At 38.8% G+C, this 26,362-nt stretch overlaps 1 protein-coding gene across 2 annotated transcripts in view; it reads right to left on the bottom strand.

The window, feature by feature from the left end:
• The window catches only part of wdr26a (WD repeat domain 26a), a 36,060-nt gene extending 14,204 nt beyond the window's left edge, over nucleotides 1–21,856 (bottom strand). Inside the window, exons 1-10 of one of the 2 annotated variants that reach the window (XM_026228419.1) lie at nucleotides 21,253–21,856; nucleotides 20,363–20,462; nucleotides 19,286–19,342; nucleotides 19,058–19,194; nucleotides 17,797–17,894; nucleotides 16,862–16,867; nucleotides 16,496–16,652; nucleotides 16,185–16,323; nucleotides 14,525–14,665; nucleotides 14,329–14,448 (exon numbers count right to left, since the gene is read on the bottom strand). In XM_026228419.1, the coding sequence (XP_026084204.1) occupies nucleotides 14,329–14,448; nucleotides 14,525–14,665; nucleotides 16,185–16,323; nucleotides 16,496–16,652; nucleotides 16,862–16,867; nucleotides 17,797–17,894; nucleotides 19,058–19,194; nucleotides 19,286–19,342; nucleotides 20,363–20,462; nucleotides 21,253–21,494 (1,197 nt within the window). In that variant the 5' untranslated portion in view covers nucleotides 21,495–21,856. The remainder of the gene's footprint in view (nucleotides 1–14,328; nucleotides 14,449–14,524; nucleotides 14,666–16,184; nucleotides 16,324–16,495; nucleotides 16,653–16,861; nucleotides 16,868–17,796; nucleotides 17,895–19,057; nucleotides 19,195–19,285; nucleotides 19,343–20,362; nucleotides 20,463–21,252) is intronic. The other variant, XM_026228420.1, reaches the window with a different exon arrangement.
• Between the last annotated feature and the right edge of the window lie 4,506 nt (nucleotides 21,857–26,362).

The raw sequence follows: 26,362 nt of genomic DNA, 5'->3' as shown, positions 1-26,362 counted from the left end.
AGCTGGAAGAGAAAAACTCCTTATATTCATGTGTGCAGAATTATTATGCATGTTTTCTTTTACAGATGAAATGCGCTAAAAAAAGAGTTTTAACTCAAACTGTTTTACTCAAAGTCGAAAATTATGAAATACCCATGAGAAATATCAAGCACAAATGCAATACAGAAATGGATAAGTTAAGACTTGACCATTGTACAAAAAATTCTGACTGGATCATGAGGTCAGAAAAGAAGAAGAAAAAAACAGGTCAAGAAGAACTGACAAAAAGAATTGTAAAATAATTAGGAATTAATGTGAAGATTAATTTTTAGTTAATTCTGCAAGACAGACTTTCAGGAAAGGAGTTGGAATAAAAATGAGCTCCTAAATCTTAATCCCGGATTCTGGAAGATATATTCCTCAAACCATCAGACAAGAGGAGGTGGTGCTGGTCCTTCACGAGTCACTCTAATCTGTTCATAAAGCCTATATATAAAGTCTTTATATATAGTATTTCACAATACTTCATGGTATTCTAATTAAATATTTTTTTGGAATCTTAGATCTCTCAGAACCTGACACATTGTAATTCTGAGACTCCAGGAAAGTGGCAGTTCTGTAAAATGTTGGCGATGGAGACTAAATGCTCCCTGATAGTTTCACACCTAATTCACTTAACACACACACAAACACACACACACACACACACACACACACACACACACACACACACACACACACACACACACACACACATTACCCACAGTGACAGAGGGACAGAGTGACATCAGATGTATGATAGTTTTTTAATTTTCTATCATCCATATAGTGTTGTATAGTCATGAAACTATGCATATTTCCTCAGAATGACTTGTCTTCTATGTGTACATTTTTTTAAAGTGTTAGAAGCTGCACTTTAAAAAAATAAAAGACATTTACTGGTTACTTTTTACTGTTATTTCAAAAAATCACCACGACAAAACCATTCAAGCCATTCAAAATTCATCCGCACCTGTACTGTAAGCTACATTCTTTAAACAGTGGTAAAAGAGGATGTGGTGCTGAACCTTCAAGAGTCACTCAAAACGTATCTGTCCATAAAGCCTATAAAGAATTATTCTTAATATACAGTTCACAATACTTCAGCTTGTTATTCTAATTAAGTGAGGTTCATTTTATCAGTAAAATACATAAAATTCATATTATTTTTCTTTGAAAGATTTCTATAAATGATTTAAATCATACTTGTTTCTAATCTAAGTATTTATTTGTATTTGTATTTTAACCGATTTAAAAGTGAAAATAAAAGAGAGTCTCCTCCCTTTTTTTTTTTTTTGCGGGAATTGCACCTGTAGGGGCGCTATTTCTCTCAGACAATGGAAGTCTAAGCACACACACTCAAACAGAGCGACAGAGTGAGATGAGATGTCTGACAGTTTTTTTAATTTTCTGTTATCCATACAGTGTTGTAAAGTCATGAAACTATGCATATTTCCTCAGAATGACTTTTTCATCTGTATGAAAAAAAGTTTTGAAGTGTTTGGAATTTAAAAATGCTGGAAAATTGATAATTCCATTTTTACTGTCATTTAAAAAAATCACTACGACAAAACCGTTCAAGCTATCCAAAATCCATTGGCAATTTAAGTTCATCAATGTTTTGGCATCATGTAGACAAAGTTTGGTGTGTATAGTGTTACTCTCCTCTGAGCAGTATGCATTATTCACAGCTAAATGTAAAAAAAAATCCACATTCAAATATCAAATATCAAATATCAAAATAGCCGACTTCCTGTTGGTCGTAGCTGATGACTGTGAATTAGAAAGTTGTCCGTCTTGATAAGAAAAATTTTTGTACTGAGTTTGGTGTCTGTAGCTAAAACTAACCCCTCCACTTTTGACAAAAGGTGGCGCTATAGAGTGCCTCTTCCACGCCCTCTTATGAACTTTTGCCAGTGTCTAGTTATCATAAATACTGATATGTGTTCTGAGTTTGATTAAATTCTAAGCATGTTATATGCCTCAAAATCACCTGAGAAGTAGTCCAGTTTGACATGTTGCCACGGCAACTATAAATTTAGATATCAATATCCCCCCAGCAGATTTATATCGGCTGTGTTTTAACATTATTCTGATGAAGTTTGAAGCTAATTGAGTAAAAATAAGATGCTGAAATCAAAGCATTTTGAAAATGACACACTTCCTGCTGCCAGTTGGTGGCGCTATAACTTTGACTCCTAATAGTCACATATATGCGATCGACCTCATACAATGAATAATCTGATGAAGTTTGATTAAAATCAGGAAATGTATGTGGATGGTATTAGACACTTCCTGTTTCTCATGTCTCGCCATAATTTCAGCGCCTCGCCACGAGCAAACCGTTCGAGATATCAAAAATCCCCTGGCAATTTTTCATCCCCAATGTCTTGAGATCACGTTGACCGAATTTGGTGGCAATCGGCAAAAAAACCTATGACAAGTATTTCAAATTCCAGAGCATGCGCTTTTTACATAACTCTAAATAGCTGACTTCCTGTTGGGCGGAGCCTATGACAAGCAATACGAAAGTTGTTCGGCACGATGAGATCTATATGTGTACTGAGTTTCATATGAATATGTGCAAGTATGTGTGAGCTATACATCAACATTTCTGACTGTGATCCAGGGGGCGCCGTAGAGCCCCTGTGCCACGCCCGGGTCCCAGCCTCTGAAGGCTCCTAAAGGCCACAGATTGCAAAGTGTGTGCAAATTTTCAAGAGTTTTTGAGTATGTTAAGGACCCCAAAAGCCCCCACAACTTTGACGACAAATATGAATAATAAACCCCAAATAGCCAACTTCCTGTTGGGCGGAGCCTATGATATGCAATACGAAAGTTGTTTGTATTGATGAGTTCTATATGTGTACCGAGTTTCATACGTCTACGTACAAGTATGTATGATATATGGCCCTCCATATTCCAGGGGGCGCTGTAGAGCCCCTGTGCCACGCCCGTGTATCAGTCTCTGCCTGGCCCTAATGGCCGCAGGTTCCAATGTGTGTGCCAATTTTCAAGACTTTTTAAGCATGTTAAGGGCCCCAAAAGCCCCCGAAACCTTGAAGAAAAATAATAATAATAAATAATAATAATAATTAAAGCTGCAAGCAGCGATGAACGGGCCCTCGCACCCGGGCTCACCGCCATCGTGTGGCTTTAGTAAAAAGGCGAACGTTAAGAAATATGCATTTAATGTCCTAAATATAAGTGGAATATATCAAAGTATATCCCATATATGTGCCAATCTTACCGTTGCCAGCAGGTGGCGCTATCATTATAATGGAATATTGGCCTTCAGATGTGTTCAGGCCAGGACTCTTATCAAACATGTGGAGTTTGGGGAAGACTGAACATTTTATGCTTGAGTTACAACAACTTCTCTTGCTGTGGCAAGACATCAAATTTTGTCATGGCGCCATGGAAACGCCCTTTAACAAAAACTCAAGATCTCCAAAAGTTAACATTGCACAGGCCTTTAGATTACACTGACCACAAAATATATGTTAATCTCAAAAAAATTATAGGAGTAGTTTGTCGCAGCGTAAAACATGTCACTTCCTGTTGCCAATAGGTGGCGCTATGACTATAACTGAATGTGGGCATGGAGATCTGTTAAGGGCAGAAGTTTTATCTAACATGTGAAGTTTGGGGCAGATTGGACATTGTATGTCTGAGTTACAGCAACTTCCTTTTTCATGGCGAAACATCGAAATTTGTCAGGCCGCCATGGACACGCCCTTTAACGAAATCTAAAGATCTTCGCAATTTAACATCGCAAATGGCTTAAGATTACACTGACCAGGTTTGGTGTTGATCTGAATAAATCTCTAGGAGGAGTTCGTTAAAGTACAACCCCTGAAAATGGCAAAAACAACGCCAATTTTGCAGAGAAAATTCTAAATAACCGACTTCCTGTTGGGATTCGGATTTCGTACCAAGAGACTTTTTTGTAGGTATTGGTGTGTTACATGTGTATACCGATTTTTGTACAAGTACGTGAAACATAGCTCGAGGCGCACTCTGTTGAAAGTGTATAGGTGGCGCTATCGAGCCATTTTGCCACACCTGTTGGAATTTTGGCCTTCAGATGTGTTCAGGCCAGGACTCTTATCACACATGTGCAGTTTGGGGAAGATCGGACATTTTATGCCTGAGTTATAACATATTTTATTCCCATGGCGAGACATCGAACTTCGTGACGGCGTCATGGACACGCCTTTTAACGAAAACTCAAGATCTTCACAACTTAACATCGCACAGGCCTTTAGATTAGACTGACCACAAAAAATACATTGATTTCATAAAATTTCTAGGAGTAGTTCATCGCAGTGTAAAATATGTCACTTCCTGTTGCCAATAGGTGGCGCTATGACTATAACTGAATATGGGCATGTCAATCTGTTCAGGTCAGGAGTCTCATCAAACATGTGAAGTTTGGGGCAGATTGGTCATTGTATGTCTGAGTTATAGCAACTTCCTGTTTCATGGCGAATCATCGAAATTTGCCTGGCCACCACGGACACGCCCATTAACGAAAACTCAAAAGCTTCGCAATTTAACATCGCAAAGGCCTTCAGATTAGGCATACCAAATTTGGTGTTGATCTGAATGAATCTCTAGGAGGAGTTCGTTAAAATACAACGCATGGAAATGACAAAAATGACACAAAATTTGCTCATAATATTAGTAATAACCGACTTTCTTTTGGGTTTCGGATTTTGCTCCAAGAGACTTTTTTGTAGGTATTGGAGAGTTACATGTGTATACCGATTTTCATACATGTACATGAAACGTAGCTCGAGGCGCACACCGTTGAACGTGTATAGGTGGCGCTGTTGAGCCATTTTGCCACACCCACTTCTGAAACCCATATCAGACGTAAATTTTCGCCAGTTCTGAGGTGTGTGCAAAGTTTCATGACTTTTCGAGCATGTTTAGGCCCTCAAAAATGCGATTCATTTTGGAGAAGAAGAAGAATAATAATAATAATAATAATAATAATAAACGGAGCAATTCCAAGAGGGTCCTCACACCATCGGTGCTCGGGCCCTAATAATAACAAATAATCCTAAGGAAAACAATAGGGCTCTCGCCCTCCAGGCTTGAGCCCTAATTAAAGCTGCAAGCAGCGATGAACAGACCCTCGCACCCGGGCTCACCGGCAGCGAGTGGCTTTGGTTAATAGGTGAACAGTGAGAAATATGCGTTTAAACTCATAAATATAAGTAGAATATATCAATGTTTATTCCATATATGTGCCAATCTTCCTGTTGCCAGCAGGTGGCGCTATCATTATAATGGAATATTGGCCTTCAGATGTGTTCAGGGCAGGACTTTTAGATCTATGTAGATATGTTAAGGGCAGAAGTCTTATCTAACATGTGAAGTTTGGGGCAGATTGGACATTGTATGTCTGAGTTACAGCAACTTCCTTTTTCATGGTGAAACATCGTAATTTGTCAGGCCGCCATGGACACGCCCTTTATCGAAACCTCAAGATCTTCGCAATTTAACATTGCAAAGGCCATTAGATTTAACTGACCAAGTTTGGTGTTGATCGGAATAAATTTCTAGGAGGAGTTCGTCAAAGTACAACCCCTGAAAATGGCAAAAAAAAACCGCCAATTTTGCAGAGAAAATTCTAAATAACCGACTTCCTGTTGGGATTCGGATTTCGTACCAAGAGACTTTTTTGTAGGTATTGGTGTGATACATGTGTGTACCGATTTTTGTAAATGCACGTGAAACATAGCTCGAGGTGCACTCCGTTGAAAATGTATAGGTGGCGCTATGGAGCCATTTCGCCACACCCAATGGAATATTGGCCTTCAGTTGTGTTCAGGCCAGGACTCTTATCAAACATGTGAAGTTTGGGGAAGATCAGACATTTTATGCCTGAGTTACAAATTTTATTCCCATGGCGAGACATCAAACTTTGTCACGTCGCCAAGGACACACCCTTTATCGAAAACTCAAGATAATCACAATTCACTATCGCAAAGGCCTTTAGATTAAACTGACCATAACACAATTTAGATTTTATTAGATTTCTAGGAGTAGTTCATTGCAGCGTAAGGTATTCACTTCCTGTTGCCAGCAGGTGGCGCCATGACTATAACTAAATTTGGGAATGTTGATCTGTTCAGGTCAGGAGTCTTATCAAACATGTGAAGTTTGGTGCAGATTGGACATTTTATGTCTAAGTTATGGCAACTTCATTTTTCATGGCGAAACATCGAAATTCGCCAAGCCGCCACAGACACGCCCTCAAACGAAAACTCTAGATCTTCGCAATTTAACATCGCAAAGGCCTTTAGATTACACTGACAAACTTTGGTGTTGATCTGAATAAATCTCTAGGAGGAGTTCGTTAAAGTACAACCCCCGGAAATGGCAAAAATTGCAAAATTTCGGATGAGAAAAATAATAATAACTGACTTCCTGTTGGGATTTGGATTTCGTACCAAGAGACTTTTTTGTAGATATTGGTGTGTTACATGTGTGTACCGATTTTCATACAAGTACGTGAAACGTAGCTCAAGATGCACTTCGTTGAAAATTTATAGGTGGCGCTGTCGAGCCATTTTGCCACACCCACCTTAGCAAACCATTGCATACCTAATATTTTTCCAGCTCTGACGTGTGTGCCAAGTTTCATGACTTTTCGAGAAAGTTTCAGAAAAATAATAATAATAATAATAATAATAATTAAAGCTGCAAGCAGCGATGAACGGGCCCTCGCACCCGGGCTCACCGCCATCGTGTTGCTCTAGTAAAAAGGTGAACGTTGAGAAATATGCATTTAATGTCCTAAATATAAGTGGAATATATCAAAGTATATCCCATATATGTGCCAATCTTACCGTTGCCAGCAGGTGGCGCTATCATTATAATGGAATATTGGCCTTCAGATGTGTTCAGGCCAGGACTCTTATCAAACATTAGAAGTTTGGGGAAGATTGAACATTTTATGCTTGAGTTACAACAACTTCTCTTGCTGTGGCAAGACATCAAATTTTGTCATGGCGCCATGGAAACGCCCTTTAACAAAAACTCAAGATCTCCAAAAGTTAACATTGCTCAGGCCTTTAGATTAGACTGACCACAAAATATATGTTAATCTTAAAAAAATTATAGGAGTAGTTTGTCGCAGCGTAAAACATGTCACTTCCTGTTGCCAATAGGTGGCGCTATGATTATAACTGAAAGTGGGCATGTAGATCTGTTAAGGGCAGAAGTTTTATCTAACATGTGAAGTTTGGGGCAGACTGGACATTGTATGTCTGAGTTACAGCAACTTCCTTTTTCATGGCGAAACATCGAAATTTGTCAGGCCACCATGGACACGCCCTTTAATGAAATCTAAAGATCTTCGCAATTTAACATCGCAAAGGGCTTAAGATTACACTGACCAGGTTTGGTGTTGATCTGAATAAATCTCTAGGAGGAGTTCGTTAAAGTACAACCCCTGAAAATGTAAAAAACAACGCCAATTTTGCAGAGAAAATTCTAAAAAACCGACTTCCTGTTGGGATTCGGATTTCGTACCAAGATACTTTTTTGTAGGTATTGGTGTGTTACATGTGTATACCGATGTTTGTACATGTACGTGAAACATAGCTCGAGGCGCACTCTGTTGTAAATGTATAGGTGGCGCTATCGAGCCATTTTGCCACACCTGATGGAATTTTGGCCTTCAGATGTGTTCAGGCCAGGACTCTTATCACACATGTGAAGTTTGGGGAAGATCGGACATTTTATGCCTGAGTTATAACATCTTTTATTCCCATGGCGAGACATCGAACTTCGTGACGGCGCCATGGACACGCCTTTTAACGAAAACTCAAGATCTTCACAACTTAACATCGCACAGGCCTTTAGATTAGACTGACCACAAAAAATACATTGATGTCATAAAATTTCTAGGAGTAGTTCATCGCAGTGTAAAATATGTCACTTCCTGTTGCCAGTAGGTGGCGCTATGACTATAACTGAATATGGGCATGTCAATCTGTTCAGGTCAGGAGACTCATCAAACATGTGAAGTTTGGGGCAGATTGGTCATTGTATGTCTGAGTTATAGCAACTTCCTGTTTCATGGCGAATCATCGAAATTCGCCAGGCCGCCACGGACACGACCATTAACGAAAACTCAAAAGCTTCGCAATTTAACATCGCAAAGGCCTTTAGATTAGGCATACCAAACTTGGTGTTGATCTGAATAAGTCTCTAGGAGGAGTTCGTTAAAATACAACGCATGGAAATGGCAAAAATGACACAAAATTTGCTCATAATATTAAAAATAACCGACTTCCTGTTGGGTTTAGAATTTTGCTCTAAGAGACTTTTTTGTAGGTACTGGAGAGTTACACATGTGTACCGATTTTCATACATGTACGTGAAACATAGCTCGGGGCGCACACCGTTGAACGTGTATAGGTGGCGCTGTCGAGCCATTTTGCCACACCCACTTCTGAAACCCATATCAGATGTAAATTTTCGCCAGTTCTGAGGTGTGTGCATAGTTTCATGACTTTTTGAGTATGTTTAGGCCCTCAAAAATGCGATTCATTTTGGAGAAGTATAATAATAATAATAATAAATATAGCTGCAAGCAGCGATGGCGGGCTCAAGCCGTCAGTGCAACGCCACCCCGGTGGCATCGGGAAAACTGTGCCCAGCGGGCATAAGCATTTATAAAAAATGTATGCATTTGAAAATTAGTGCATTGTAGCTGACACCTAAATTAACACATTAAAATTGTTTTGTGACTGCAAGTCTTTCTCCTCAAATGCTATTGAGCTTCAAATTTGCATTTGAGCCCATGTGAAAAAGTAGCATAATTTACATTTGACTTACAGTTTGTTTTAATAAACATAAAACATTCAATTTAATTGTGCATTATAGCTGTCACCTAGATGAACAATTACAGTTGTTTTTATGACTGTAAGTCATTCTCTTCAAATGCTACTGACGTTAGAAAAGTGTATAACAATATCACATGTAACTTTAGAGACGGTCCCTAAATTTGAGACTCTCGAATGTCCAATGTCAAGCCAAATTTATGCCTGTTTTTTTTTTTTTTTTTTTTTTTTACTTTCTTTAGTTTTCTTTTCTCTGTCAATTACGAACATTCAGCCGCAAACATGAGGTGTGAGTGATCACGAGCGCAGATGGGAGAATGGTGCAGGTTTTTTTTTGTTTGTTTTTTTTAGCAACTGGGATGGTGTCCCCTCTGGAAGTTGGTGCCCTATGAAGACTGCATACTCTGCATATAGGGAGTCACGGTACTATCTGTAAGATATATTCCTCAAATTGTCGTACAAGAGGAGGGGATGCTAGTCCTTCAAGAATCACTCAAAATATTCTGTTCATAAAGCCAATATATAAAGTCTTAATATATAGTATTCCACAATACATCATGCTATTCTAATTAAGTCATTTTTTGGGATCTTTTACGTCTCTCAGAACCTGACACATTGTAATTCTGAGACTCCAGGAAAGTTGCAGTTCTGGAAAATGGTGGCACTGTAGACTAAATGCTCCCTGATAGTGTCACACCTAATTCTTCACTTTAATTCTTAATTATTTTGCAGTTTAGGTGTTTCTGTTCTTCTCCACCTGTTTTTTTATCTTTCTGACCCTTCTGACCCAGTGAGCATTTTGCTGTCCAGTGGTCATGTCTTTAATTTGTAATTACTGTAGTGATCTAATTTTGAATATTTCTCATGAGGATCTAATAATTTTGGGTTTTTTTCAGTCTGAGTGAAATGTCTTTTTTTGGCTCATTTTATCAGTAAAGGAAAAGTGCCTTTATAGTTATTTTTTTCTCTTCCAGTCTTCATGGTCAACTACGTATATATCACACTCGTTGCATTCTCTAGTGCAGCTCAACCAATTCACATCCCATTCGTCAATATTTGTGATTTCACAAATCCCGGAAAATGCTTGTTGTAGTCCAAACAATTTTTGTTGTAGTTTTTAAAAAGTGATTTTTGTATAATTGCGCATGTTTATATTACACACACACACACACACACACACATATATATATATATATATATATATATATATATATATATATATATATATATATATATATATAGCTTTCATATGCCGTTGCTGTTGATAATAGGATTAAGCAAGTGTAGAACACGTACAAAGACAGACGTAGATGCATAACAAATGTCTTTCTTTATTTCTTGAGCTCCATTAAACATGATCTCAAACTTCTTGTGGCCTCTCCTTATTCACATGTACACACAAAGCCATACCTTATGGACCGAATACAACTAGAATCCACCTTACTGGCTAATATGCCATGTGCTCAAAAACTGTGCTTCCCAGTTACCAATACTGCAACACACACAGTTCTTGCTTAGGTGCTCTAATTAAACATAACTACAGCACCACCAAGTGGACAAAACCTTTACCATCCCCAAAATGTCTCCTACTATATGTATATATATATATATATATATATATATATATATATATATATATATATATATATATATATGTATATATATATATATATATATATATATATATATATATGTATATATATATATATATATATATATATATATATATATATATATATGTATATATATATATATATACACTTGATAAAAAAGTGAAATATAGACGTATGCAATTATATATATATATATATATATATATATATATATATATATATATATATATATATATATATATATATATATATATACTTGATAAAAAAATGAAATATAGACGTATGCAATTATTATATATATATATATATATATATATATATATATATATATATATATATATATATATATAATTAAAGTGTACAGTTTACTTTTATTGCATATTGAAATAAATATTTCTGAGTTCTGTATCAATATGTGTTGTTGTTTGTTTATTTTAATTTTTCTTAGGAAGATAACTGACCTTTTCCTTTGTAATAGATGTGCTGTTAATGTTAAGACAAGGCTTTATAAAGCATAAACTGACTATTTACTAATGAGTGCAGTTATTATAAAGTGTTACCAATGCATTTACTAATGTTAACAAATTAGACATTATTTTACAGTGTGATCAAATCCTTAAATGATTTATATGTGTTTTGTAATGATTTTATTGACCTATAAGCATTTGTGAAAGTTCTGCTTGCATTGCAGCTTACTCTTCATCTGTGAGCTGAACAGATTTACTGTTACATCCATGAGATTATGTAAATTCAAATAATATCATGTCACAGGATGTCATAGGTCAGTATCAAATGAGTTTGAAATTATTATTTGCAGCACAAATAAGGTTTTTTAGGATTTTTAAAAATCCCCTAAAATTGTCAGAAAAGGATAAGGCCTAAGATATTTCTATGTAAGTGGCTAAATGTATTTATGTTATTATAATTATAATACATAAACTATGAAATTATACAAAATGTATAAAAAAGTAAATAAATAAATACGGCACACACATTTAAAAAAAGCAGCCAAGACAAATGAATTTCCTTTTTTATATGTATAGATTAAAATTGAAGACCGAAGCAGGTAAATGCGGTCACTTAATATTCTCAACAGTTTATGTTCACGTGGCTGTTTTCGTTTATATTCGCCAAGCTATTATGTATTTTGAAATAATCTTGTCCGTGAAGTGTTCGTTCTTACGACGAAAGGCAGAATCCTGCAGCTCGAGAGATATGTTATTCTGCCAGTCGCGGTGTCAAATAGTCTTGCACACTTAAACGGGTCACAAACACCTGCATTAAGCTCTAGTTGTGTTATAATGGGTGCATTGTGTGCATTTGTGGCAATATTCTATTTTAAAAAGCTCTTAAACAAGAATAAATTCGCTTGTTTTGACATCGTGACACTGTACGCGCTGATCGGAGCGGTGATTTCAGATATAGGCAGCCGCAAATATTTCATTTTCACACAAACAGTTCAAAAACATCTGAATTTAGCTCTTGGTGTGTTCTAATTGGTGAATTGTGTGATATCGCTTTAATATTTTAATTTGAAAAGCTATAAAACAAGAATAAACTCGTTTTTTTCTGAGCTCGTCATTCCACACGCTCATCCTCAGAGCGGTGATTAATCTCTCGTATTTCTCACGTATCACTGACCACACATCCATTATTAATGAGCCATGACCTGGTAATAATCATTTATGTTGGTTTAGCTTGTCAGTGTGAATTAAATCTAAGTATTTATTTGTATTTTAACCGATTTAAAAGTGAAAATAAAAGAGAGTCTCCTCCCTTTTTTTTTCTTTTTTTTTTGCGGGAATTGCACCTGTAGGGGCGCTATTTCTCTCAGACAATGGAAGTCTAAGCACACACACTCAAACAGAGGGACAGAGTGAGATGAGATGTCTGACAGTTTTTTTAATTTTCTGTTATCCATACAGTGTTGTAAAGTCATGAAACTATGCATATTTCCTCAGAATGACATTTCCATCTGTATGAAAAAAAGTTTTGAAGTGTTTGGAATTTAAAAATGCAGGAAAATTGATAATTCCATTTTTACTGTCATTTAAAAAAATTACTACGACAAAACCGTTCAAGCTATCCAAAATCCATTGGCAATTTAAGTTCATCAATGTTTTGGCATCATGTAGACAAAGTTTGGTGTGTATAGTGTTACTGTCCTCTGAGCAGTATGCATTAATTCACAGCTAAATGTAAAAAAAATCCACATTCAAATCAAAATAGCCGACTTCCTGTTGGTCGTAGCTGATGACTGTGAATTAGAAAGTTGTCCGTCTTGATAAGAAACATTTTTGTACCGAGTTTGGTGTCTGTAGCTAAAACTAACCCCCCCCCCCACTTTTGACAAAAGGTGGCGCTATAGAGTGCCTCTTCCACGCCCTCTTATGTACTTTTGCCAGTGTCTAGTTATCATAAATACTGATATGTGTTCTGAGTTTGATGAAATTCTAAGCATGTTATATGCCTCAAAATCACCTGAGAAGTAGTCCAGTTTGACATGTTGCCATGGCAACAATATTTTTAGATATCAATATCCCCCCAGCAGATTTATATCGGCTGTGTTTTAACATTATTCTGATGAAGTTTGAAGCTAATCGAGTAAAAATAAGTTGCTGAAATCAAAGCATTTTGAAAATGACACACTTCCTGCTGCCAGTTGGTGGCGCTATAACTTTGACTCCTAATAGTCACATATATGCGATCGACCTCATACAATGAATAATCTGATGAAGTTTGATTAAAATCAGGAAATGTATGTGGATGGTATTAGACACTTCCTGTTTCTCATTTCTCGCCATAATTTCAGCGCCTCGCCACGAGCAAACCGTTTGAGATATCAAAAATCCCCTGGCAATTTTTCATCCCCAATGTCTTGAGATCACGTTGACCGAGTTTGGTGGCAATCGGCAAAAAAACCTATGACAAGTATTTCAAATTCCAGAGCATGCGCTTTTTACATAACTCTAAATAGCTGACTTCCTGTTGGGCGGAGCCTATGACAAGCAATACGAAAGTTGTTCGGCACGATGAGATCTATATGTGTACTGAGTTTCATATGAATATGTGCAAGTATGTGTGAGCTATACATCAACATTTCTGACTGTGATCCAGGGGGCGCCGTAGAGCCCCTGTGCCACGCCCGGGCCCCAGCCTCTGCAGGCTCCTAAAGGCCACAGATTGCAAAGTGTGTTCAAATTTTCAAGAGTTTTTGAGTATGTTAAGGACCCCAAAAGCCCCCACAACTTTGACGACAAATATGAATAATAAACCCCAAATAGCCAACTTCCTGTTGGGCGGAGCCTATGATATGCAATACGAAAGTTGTTTGTATTGATGAGTTCTATATGTGTACCGAGTTTCGTACGTCTACATGCAAGTAAGTATGATATATGGCCCTCCATATTCCAGGGGGCGCTGTAGAGCCCCTGTGCCACGCCCGTGTATCAGTCTCTGCCTGGCCCTAATGGCCGCAGGTTCCAATGTGTGTGCCAATTTTCAAGACTTTTTAAGCATGTTAAGGGCCCCAAAAGCCCCCGAAACCTTGAAGAAAAATAATAATAATAAATAATAATAATAATAACAAATAATCCTAAGGAAAACAATAGGGCTCTCGCCCTCCAGGCTTGAGCCCTAATAATAATAAACGGAGCAATTCCAAGAGGGTCCTCACACCATCGGTGCTCGGGCCCTAATAAACAACACAGAAACAAGAGGGTCCTCACACCATCGGTGCTCGGGCCCTAACAAGTGGAATCGGAGCAGGACATTAGCTAAGGAGATGCAGCCAGTTATATGTGAGAGCACTGTGAGTGTCCAGCAGCACTTACACACTGGTAGAACTGGCCTCTCTGACCTCCGGTAACGAAACGCTTGCCGTCTGGATTCCAGGCCACGCTGGTCAGGCTGTCCTCATGGGACTGGCTCATTTTGGTTCTCAGTTCCCCTGTCTGGAGGAGCAGAGCGGCGGATTAAACCCAGACGAGCCGGTGGAAAGAATCTGAGCGCAGGTCAGCGGTGTCTCACCTGCACGCTCCACAGCCAGAGCTCGGAGCAGTCGTCCGGGCCGCACGCTATCAGATACGAGTCGTCGGGGCTCCAGGCCAGATAGGAAACCCCATAGGCATGACCCTCCAACGTCTTGAGCTGCTTGAGCTGGAGAGAGTCCTGCCGAAACACCAAAGACCATCAGACTCTCCGCTCATGCCTGTTCTCCAGAGCTGGGAAGCAACTCGATTACGTCATCAGATTCCAGAAAGGAATTACGTGTAATTAGATTACATTAGATTTGAGAATAATCGGACTACAGGTACTTTTTACTGATTGCATGAGAACATTATTCACACAACAGCAGTATATTACACAGAATTTATTGATTTGCATTAATTCTTGTTTTTCTTCTTTTAAATGCTCACCTAGTAAATGTGACTCTGGAGCACAAAAGCAGTCTGAAGTCTCTGGGGTATATTTGTAGCAATAGCCAAAAATACACTGTATAGACCAACGCTACTTTTGCGTCATCGAAGGTTAACGCCCCTTTTTGGGGGAAAACAAACGGATTTCCCTGATACAGAACTCGCTCTAATTTCTTAATAACAAAAATGGCAGAAACATACACACTCTCTTTGTGGGCCGAGGACCATGAGAGGTATTTAATGAAGCTACTTGATACGGTGTTTACAGAGGTTTCCTTTTGAAATGGTCGAAAACTGGATTCATAACCCCACGCAGTGGCCAAATATGGACATCTAACGTTACCATTATCTCGTGGAATCACCAAGTAGCCTATTTTTTTGTCATTAACACACTCACAGTATGATAAACTAGACGATGAGGCCATGTCAAGAGGAGTCGGTGGTTTACTTGGATCATATTTCACTCGATTTAAGCTATTGACAGTTTTGTTGTAACGTTAGTTAGAAATACAAAGCTGCTAGCAGCTACGTGATTAACGTTAGCTCTCATTAGGCATGCTACCTTGGCTGTTAACTGATTTTACGTTTGAAATATTCGCAGGCTAGGACTAAACAATATCTGTTTGTAATTGTGTCTGACAGGCCTGTACACATCAGAAACAATGACAAACAAAAGGTCCCTGGAGCAAGTTCTGTATCAGGAATCCGTTTGTTTTCCCCCAAAAAGGGGCGTTACCCTTCGATGACGCAAAAGTAGCGTTGGTCTATGGGTCAAAATTACTGATTTTTGTTTTATACCAAAAATCATTAGGATATTAAGTAAAGATCATGTTCCATGAAGATATTTTTTAATTTCCTACCATAAATATATCAAAACTTAATTTTTGATTAGTAATATTCATCGCTTAGGGGTTCATTTGGACAACTTTAAAGTTGATTTTCTCAATATTTCGATTTTTTTGCACCGTCAGATTCCGGATTTTCAAATAGTTGTATCTTTTATGATTTAATTCATTATCAGCTTTGCATTAAGCTCCAGAAACTCCTTCAGTTCCGTCACGAACCCGAGACGTAATGTAATATTTAATGCATTTCACAGTTTTATTTCCCCTTTGTATTTGTATATCAATAACCTATTTACATCCATGAGTTTGGTCAAAGGTAATGAATTACATTCCCTTAAATGTGTAATGTATGAGGTTTTTGTCATGTGTAATGTGTCATCTCCCCGGCTCTGCTTATCTGATGGTTCTGAGGGAGAGGTCACTCACAGGGTCCACCTGCCAGATGATGACGGTCGTGTCTTTGGACCCCGAGGCCAGTTTGGTGCCGTCGTTGGAGAATTTGCAGAACCAGACTTCATTGCAGTGCTCGGTCAAGATCTGCTGGGTGTAGCAGGGGAACTGCTTCCTGGAGACGACATCGATGCGTTTCAGAGCCTACATCAGACTACACTGACACAACCTCATACACATCTGAATGCTTGATTCTCCATGATCATATTCTAGACACTTTAACTTCTGTTCTCAAATGTTAAAATGACACAAGTGGAGAGCTCTTGTGGTGAATCTGCCGGCTGTACCTGCTGCACACGTGGTCTATGAGCAGAGACACATTGTCCAGTCCGCTGTCCAGTTTGGTGTTGTGGTAGAGACAGCGGTCCCTCTGCAGCTCCACGGCCTGCCTCAGGAGCGTCTGCAGACGACGGGGCGGCAGCATCACAGACGGGGGCAGATACGCTGTGAGAGAGACATGAGAGAGAGACGAGAGACAGAGCAGAGGCCACGCAGCGTTAGACTCAGTTTCATCTCAGTTCAGCCGACACAGGACATCAAGTGAAAGGCAGGTCTACGCTGGGCCACATCACAGCAGCCCAGTTCAATTCATCTCCTGGACTGGCTGAACTGAAACAGAACTGACCCGAACCCCAGCTGAAAAAAAGAATTACATGAAACTGTACCAGTGGAAAAAAGAGGGGATGAAGAGAGCAAGGAGTGAACAGAGTTAATGACAAACTGAATAATAATGTTTAAACACAAAATAATTCATGTCCCAATCCTCTGTCAATTAATAACGAATGTAAATAAATAAAATCGTTACTATAATCAACACAGCACAACCTCTCATACCTTACCGTATAAATGAAACTCATAAATATTAATATAGCTTTTTTTTTAAATATAGAAATCTTAGTTTTCAGGGTGAACTTTGAATCATTTAAGTTAGATTAATTAAATACGCCACTGCTGATGTTGTTGTTACACTAACTTCAAATGTTCATTTTCTCTATTTTCAGTATTAATTGAAATGTTTTAAACAAAACTCGGTCTTTGACATATTTGAATTGATAAGAGGTTTAACCCTCATGTTGTGTTCCACTCATTCTGACTCAGATATAGATATATTTATATATATTCTGATCACACTGAACTAAAACCTAATGACTTTTTCTCACACAGGATATAAAATCATATTTTTCCTCACCTAGTTCCCACTCAAAAATCCAGACGCCTACAAAAAATGGCTTAGAAATCTCTCATTGTGCTGCTGCATTACTAAATACTGGATCCAGTTTATCAACTTGTTGTTTTTTTCAACTAGCACAGGTTTTGTGTAAGCCTCACTGATCTGATCTGAGCTCATGCAGGAAGTGACATCATCAGCACAGACATCAGAAGAGTTGATCAATCCTGAGATGTTTTGTGTTAGGAATCATGTTAATGATCCTCTCATTGTGTAATAATCGTGTTATAAATATAGAAGTAATGGTAGCTGGACCAGAGAATGTTTCAGAAGGTCTGCTTTTTAACGGTTTATGAATGTTTCCACACATCCTGAGGTTTGAGCGGTCATGGGCCAGGACGGGTGTCTATATGAACTCACTCTGCAGCTTGTCGAGGAGTTTGGCTCGCGAGGCCGTCCCCTTCCCTTCCCACTCAGCTTTAGCTCGCAGGTCATCAGGGTGACTGCACATCAGATACCTGCACAGACACACATCCACTGATACGCCACTCTACTGAAGGACAGAGATCTCTTCTCATATCCCTCATCTGTCAATCACTTCAGATTCAACTGAACAGAACTAATTCAATCAAAGAATAAATCAAAAGCATACGTGGGACACAAGAAGTTTGAAATTCTGAATCTGGATCAATATTATAATCGTATTAAAGGAGTCATAACATGCTTTTATTGTTTTACCATTCACACTGAGAAAATTGCTGTTTTGGTATTATTGATATAATATTATAGCTTTTGTTAATATTTTGAATCGGATTTTTTGTATTTGTTTTAGTTGAAGTTTATTGGTATGATGTGTTTTTTGTAGGGTTAACACACACACACACACACACAAATATATATAGTTTGTTTTCTTTCTTTTTTTTTTAGCTTTAGTTATTTTATTCCTTCAAGTTAACCTACATGAAAAAGAGAAATGTTGCTTTGGAAACTAGCTGAAATAAAATCATTTTTGAAAGTTATTTTTTATTTTTTATTTCAGTAAAGTTAGTTTAATTCCAAGTAATCAAACTGTTTTTACGTGGTTTAGTTTCAGTTCATGATAACAACCCTGTACTGAATTCAGTCCAAATTATTTTTTTTAATGAAAAACTTTAAAGCTTTTTTTTTATGCTGTCGTCTCTTAAAAGAAAACAAGTTACCACCTTTTAAATCAGATTGTATTTCTATATTATTTCTAGTTCTAGGGTGGGACTTGATTTTAGAAAGATGGAGCAACTTTTTATTTTGATTTAAATTTTTGACTTTACAATTACTAAAAAACTAACTTTATTTTAAGATGTTGTTACACATTACATATACTGATGACGCATAATTACAGGAAACTAACCCTAAACCAAACCCTAATCGTAACCATACAGAAAGCACATTAAGGTAATTATTACTCAGTACTTATTAAACTGAAACAAGCCCACCATAAAATAAATTGTACCAAAAAATAAATAAATAAAACGGTTTAATTGTATTTTAGTGTAGGGTTTACTAGTACTCAACACTATCTGCGTCCTCTGTAACAGGAGCGGATGCACGAGGGCAGAATCTCCCTCCAGGGTTAGAGTAAAGCTGCTTTCTCATAACAGGACACTTATGAATATGTGATTAAAACAGCAATGGCGTGTGATACCCGCTGAGGACGTGGATGCGTTCAGTGTTGTACTTCAGGGGCGTGAGTTCGGCTCGGAGCACCTGCAGCGCTTCCAGCACCTTCCCGTCCTCCAGATACTCCAGATACTTCTGCTGCAGGAGCAGGAACTTCATCCGCTGGACACACAGGAGAACAGCGGTCAGGACGCTCATACAGCGATGTGTGTGATCAGAGGTGTGTGTGATCAGAGGTGTGTGTGACTCTTACCACCACAGCGCTGGGGGAGTGCATCAGTGCTTTCAGCTCGTTCAGGTCGCTCTCAGCCTGACAGAACACACACACACACATTCACTGAGTTTACACAGGTTCACACACCCTCGTCTGTAGCTTTTCTGTTCACAGCTGTTTTAATGGAATAGATCACCCAAAAAAATTACAATTTGCTAAAATAAAAATTCCTCACCCTCAGATTATACAAGATTAGGATGAGTTTGTTTCTTGATCAGATCTGGACAAATGTAGCTCTGCATCAGTCTCTCAGCAATGTGAATGGGTGCCGTCAGAATGAGAGTCACAACAGCTGATAAAAACATCACAGCACTCCAGTCCATCAGTTAATGTCTTGTGAAGACAAAAGCTATGTGTTTGTAAGAAACAGATCAATCATTAAGAGGTTTTTAACTTTAAACTGTTGCTTTTGGCCAAAATGCATAATAATGCTTCCTGGAGTGAAAAGTCCATCTCCTGTTGTCCAAGATAACTTCTTACAATATTACTGATAGGATTTGTTTCTTAAAAAAATTTTTTTTGCTTAACTAGTCATTAACTGATGGACTGGAGTGCTGTGGATTATTGTGATGTTTTTATCAGCTCTCATTCTGACGGCACCCATTCACTGTAAAGCATCCATTGATGAGACCCTCATGCAACGCTGCATTTCTCCAAATCTGATGAAGAAACAAACTCCTCTTGGAAAACCTGAGGGTGAGGACATTTCAGCAAACTTTAATTTTGGGTTGGACTGTTCCTTTAATGATTGAGCCGAAGACTATGGTGGAAACTATCCTTATTGTATTTACTATCCTCTAAAGAAGGGCTGTCAGACATACGACCCAGTCCGGCCGGCAGGATGCTTGGAATATAATGCACGAAAACTTACTTGTGCTTTATAATGCTTCTGCGCCTTTCGGGGCTTAACAACAACACAATAGTATACGCACATTAATGGATGTGGATCCGTCTCGTCTGACCGATCCGGCAGAAAACGGCAGTATCGGAGCCCATACAGACACTGATTATGGGATGGGAGCGTCCCTATCCTGGACTGGCCTCATGAAGACTCACCTTCTCCCATTCTCCCTCCATCACATGATTCCTGAACTTGGTAGCAGCAGGATGCTCAAGTCTACAGCCCGATTCCTGCATCAACAGGTCCACCGTTTGACTGAAACAAGAAGAAAGAGGCTAATGAATGTTATCAAGGGGATTCATACTGCTTTCACATGATAGCCTCAGGATTAGAGATCTGATTCAGCATTTTATATTCTTGCACACACACATACACACACACACACACACACACACACACACAGAGAGAGATCCAATCACCAGGCAACAAGAAGTCAGTCTTTGATTCATGAACACAATAATTAAGATCAAGTCCTGAGCAGCACTCAACTCAATACAAGCTGAGGAGCATCAATTCTGCTGCTTCTCTACACAAAACACAGGAAGCTTTATGATTAGGAAGACAGACTGCAATAAAACTATTCTACCCTGTCAACTGAACAACTAAACTACAATACACTAAACATGTTTACATATACATATGGGTGTTTTTTTTTTTAACATTTCAAATTTAGATTTGATTAAAAACAAGTTATTCTTATATAAAAATCTCACAGGACTTGTGTACACAAATACTCAACAAACACCAATGAAATGGCAGAAAAACACCACTGAAATATAAGAAAAATCGACTGACACGTTACAAAACAGCACTGACACCGTCATGAAAACAATAACAACACTGTCATGCGACAAGAACAGCACTGACACCATCATGAAAGCACCAAACACCAGTGCTGCAATCGTTAAAACACGAGATCAGTTACACATTACACAATCACAGCTGACCGCATCGTGTAATCACAAGCACACCGCATCAGAGAGCACCGTGACCGATCCAGTAATAACCGGTGATCACGCGCGGATCGCGGCGGAGCGTCACTTACTCGAGTCCCAGCCCGTGGAGATGTTGTCCGATGAGCCGGATCACGTCCTCGTCGCTCTGGGACAGTCGTTTCTTCTTCTTCGTGCTGCTGTCAGACGCAGGGCTCTCGGTGGACGGCAGCCCGTTATTCGCGGAGGACAGCAGCCCGTTGGAGTGCACCGCTCCCGCGGCGGAGGACGAGGACTCTCCGTTCCTGCAGGACTCCGGCTCCGGCTCCTGTGCTCCGGTCCCGTTGGCCTGCATCTTATAAAGCGCGGTTACAGCGGCGGATCTGCGCGACCGCAGGCTGTGGTTGAGACGAATGTCCGAGCGCTGGTGGGGGGTTGAGAGAGAAGCCGCAGAGAGGCCCGTGATCCCGGCAGCAGACGCCCCGCTCTCTCCTGCTCCCTCCGCCGCCGAGCCTCGGCTTTTCTTCCGCGGGGGCGGCGAAGCTCCGCCGGTTTCCGAGTCGGAGGAGGAGGCAGCGGAGGCCAGAGTTTCCTCGCCGGCGATGTTAGAGTCGAGACGCCTCACAGGCTCGATATCAGCTCGGTTACAGACACGGAAGCCGACGCCGTTCGCTCTTGTTATTGTTTGTCAGAGAACAGCTGCAAGTCCATTACGGACGTCGGTTGGTGCGCGATGACGTCACAGGAAGCGCCGCAACAACCTTGAACTCTCTAGAATCATTAAAGCCAGCCTAATTTAAGAAGAGAGCTGGCCTCAAGTCATAGATGTACAGTCTAACAAAAACTACTGAAGCTGTCAGATATCAATAGAGTTAAATCTTATAACAACGCCATGAAGTAGTATTACATAAACTTGTTAATGACTAGGTATTGTCATGATACTTCTTGAGTGAACTAACAGAAAAGTTTAGTACCCAATAATACAATAACAATATTACTGGTATTACTGTATTTACACACACACACACACACACACACACACACACATACACACACACACACATACATACCATGTTACTGCTGTATTTTTATGGCACTAAGAAAGCTATGTCCACACAGTTATAGTAAAACCATAGTAATATTGGTATGTTTTCAATAGTGGTATAGATGTGCTATGCCTGGCATGACCTTTGCCCCGAGGAGAAGGGATTTTAAGACTTTGTGACCAGATTTCTGAAATGGAAACCATGGACATTTCCTAGCAGTCATCCAGATGTCGTTATATATATATTTTTTTTTTAAAAAGGTGAAAATGCTGTTGTTGTTTCTAAATTCTGTTATTTTACTGTTTATTGCATTTAATATTTTCATTTTCAGAAACTGTGAATATGTGTAAAGTCAAGTCAAGTCAAGTCACCTTTATTTATATAGCGCTTTAAACAAAATACATTGTGTCAAAGCATCTGAACAGCATTCATTAGGAAAACAGTGTGTCAATAATGCAAAATGATAGTTAAAGGCAGTTCATCATTGAATTCAGTGATGTCATCATCTCAGTTCTGTTTAAATAGTGTCTGTGCATTTATTTGCAATCAAGTCAACGATATCACTGTAGATGAAGTGACCCCAACTAAGCAAGCCAGAGGGGACAGCGGCAAGGAACCGAAACTCCTTCGGTGACAGAATGGAGAAAAAAAACCTTGGGAGAAACCAGGCTCAGTTGGGGGGCCAGTTCTCCTCTGACCAGACGAAACCAGTAGTTCAATTCCAGGCTGCAGCAAAGTCAGATTGTGCAGAAGAATCATCTGTTTCCTGTGGTCTTGTCCTGGTGGTCCTCTGAGACAAGGTCTTTACAGGGGATCTGTATCTGGGGCTCTAGTTGTCCTGGTCTCCGCTGTCTTTCAGGGCAGTAGAGGTCCTTTCTAGGTGCTGATCCACCATCTGGTCTGGATACGTACTGGATCCGGGTGACTGCAGTGACCCTCTGATCTGGACACAGACTGGATCTGGTGGCTACAGTGACATCAGAATAAGAGAGAAACAGACTAATATTAGCGTAGAACGGATTTGGATATTAAAAGCATATTAGTATGTTATGTGTATGCTAGGTTAAAGAGATGGGTATTTAATCTAGATTTAAACTGCAAGAGTGTGTCTGCCTCCCGAACAGTGTTAGGTAGGTTATTCCAGAGTTTAGGCGCCAAATAGGAAAAGGATCTGCCGATCGCAGTTGATTTTGATATTCTAGGTATTATCAAATTGCCTTGAGTTTTGAGAATGTAGCGTAAGTAGAGGATTATAATGTAAAAGGAGCTCATTCAAATACTGAGGTGCTAAACCATTCAGGGCTTTATAAGTAATAAGCAATATTTTAAAATCTATACGATGTTTGATAGGGAGCCAGTGCAGTGTTGACGGGACCGGGCTAATATGGCCATACTTCCTGGTTCTAGTAAGAACTCTTGCTGCTGTATTTTGGACTAGCTATAGTTTGTTTATTAAGCATGCAGAACAACCACCCAATAAAGCATTACAATAATCTAACCTTGAGGTCATAAATGCATGGATTAACATTTCTGCATATGACATTGAGAGCATAGGCCGTAATTTAGATATATTTTTGAGATGGAAAAATGCACTTCTCGGTTCCTATCTGATGACGAAGAATTGACAGAGCAACCATCAAGTCTTAGACAGTGTTCTATGTTATTACAAGCAGAGTTTTTAGGTCCTATAATTAACACCTCTGTCTTTTCAGAACTTAGCAGTAAGAAATTACTCGTCATCCACTTTTTTATATCGACTATGAATTCCGTTAGTTTTTCAAATTGGTGTGTTTCACCGGGCCGCAAAAAATATAGAGCTGAGTCCCATCAGCATAACTGTGAAAGCTAACACCATGTTTCCTGATGATATCCCCCAATGGTAACATGTAAAGCGTGAAGAGTGTATACCCCACTGTATTCAATAAATACCTGGGGTTATGTTTGTTTTCTTCTAAAAGAGACAAAAAGTAATCAGATCTAGCAGTTTTTAATGCTTTCCTGTAGGATATTACTTTCCCGCCAAGCAATACGAAATACCTTTAGGCAAGGCAGGGCACATTATATAGCACATTTCGGACACAATGGTAATTCAAAGTGCTCTACATAAATAAAGTAAAATTATTAATAGCAATCTTAAAACTTTTAAAATGATTAAAACATTTACTTAAAATGAATTTAAAAATAGTTAGAAAATGATTTTATATAAAAAAAAAAGAAAACAGTGAAAATATAGTGCAATCAGTTTGGACATAGCACAGTGCTCATTCAATAAATGCACAGCTAAACAGATGGGTTTTGAGTCTAGATTTAAATGTGACTAGTGTATTAGCACATCTGATCTCTTCTGGAAACTGATTCCAACTGCGGGCGGCATAGTAACTAAAGGATGACTCCCCTTGTTTTGTGTGAACCCTTGGTATTTCTAACTGACTCGATCCTTGTGATCTGAGTGTTCTGTTAGGTTTATATTCTGTGAGAATATCTGAAATATATTTTGGTCCTAGGTCATTTAGTGACTTATATATGAGTAAAAGTACTTTAAAATGAATCCTAAATGTAACTGGGAGCCAGTGTAAGGACCTGAGGACTGGTGTGATATGCTCAGATTTGGTTCTAGTCAGAATCCTGGCAGCAGCGTTCTGGATGAGCTGCAGCTGTCTAATGGTCTTTTTGGGAAGTATGGTGAGGAGCCCATTACAATAGTCCACCCTGCTGGTGATAAACGCATGAACAAGTTTCTCCAAGTCTTGACTGGAAACAAAACATCTAATTCTTGCAATGTTTTTAAAATGATAGTATGCTGATTTAGTTACTGCTTTGACATGACTACTGAAACTAAGGTCTGTCTCCAGAATCACACCAAGATTCCTGACTTGATTTTAAGTTGTTAGACCCCTAGAGTCAAGGTATGCATTCAACTTGAGAACTCCATCTTTGTTTCCAAATGCATTGACTTCAGTTTTTTCCTTGTTTAATTGAAGAAAGTTCTGGCACATCTAACTATTAATTTAATCAATGCATTGGCAGAGGGAGTCAATGGGGCTGTAGTCATTTAGAGATAAGGCTAGGTAAATCTGGGTATCATCAGCATAGCTGTGATAGGCAATTTGGTTCTTTCTCATTATCTCATCCCACCATTATCATGGTTCTTTCTCATTATCTCATCTTTCATCACTTAGTGGAAGCATATACAGGCTAAACAAGAGCGGTGCAAGAATTGAGCCTTGTGGGACTCCGCATGTCATGGACATACACTTAGACTTATGCTCTCCTAGACTCACATAATAGCCTCTCCCTTCTAAGTATGATCTGAACCATTTGTGAGTACCATCCCAGAAAGCCAGACCCAGTTTTCCAGTCTCTCTAGTAGTATGTTATGATCGACAGCTCTAGTTTACCTCTAGAGCAGCACTCCATTTTCAGAGCTGCTTTCTTTAGGGTGCGAGTTAATAGTGAGAATTGGTCCTTTAAATAAAGTGTTACCCAAATATTTTAAGAGATTTTTTTCAAGTGTTATTTTTTGTTTGTGCTTTTGGAGGATGTTGATCTAACTTACAGCGTTTTGCAAGGTGTTGGGAACACGCTGTAATATACCAGAGCCATTTATAGGAAGCGAGTAATGCAAATCTTGTTTAACAAACTACCTCGAAACAGTAGAACTATATGTGTTGTTTGTATTATTTTGTTGTCATCAGTGTTGTAATACCATGTTCCCAAAGATTCAGGGTAACAGCAATGATGGTTTTTGGGGAACCATTATGTCGAAGAAATTCAAAAACACATTTAAAATGTAAAAATTTACCAACACACTTAAAATAATCAGACTCAGACAGCATTACATAACAGATCTTTCAAAGTGCCATTTTATTCCATATCTAAGGATAATTCAAAAATATCAAATTTTAGCAAAATCCTGCATCAAACCACAGCGATCGGCCACAAAGTCATGCCTTCATATACCATTTCAACTCAAAATCAAATGGATTTCTGCTAACTGACACAGAAGGTCTCTGACACTGGTAATAAATGAACTGTCTGGCCAGTTTAGAAGACACACCAATCCAGCCTAACGTCCTGTCTCTGTGTACAATACTCTTTAACTACAACTTTTACATCATAATATAAAAATATGACTTGCTGGGAGAAGAGGGCTCTTCTTAAAACTGTAATGGAGAGC

Source organism: Carassius auratus, chromosome 41 (assembly GCF_003368295.1).
Source record: "Carassius auratus strain Wakin chromosome 41, ASM336829v1, whole genome shotgun sequence".
Lineage (NCBI taxonomy): Eukaryota > Metazoa > Chordata > Actinopteri > Cypriniformes > Cyprinidae > Carassius > Carassius auratus.
This window is presented reverse-complemented; position numbering and strand designations above follow the sequence as displayed.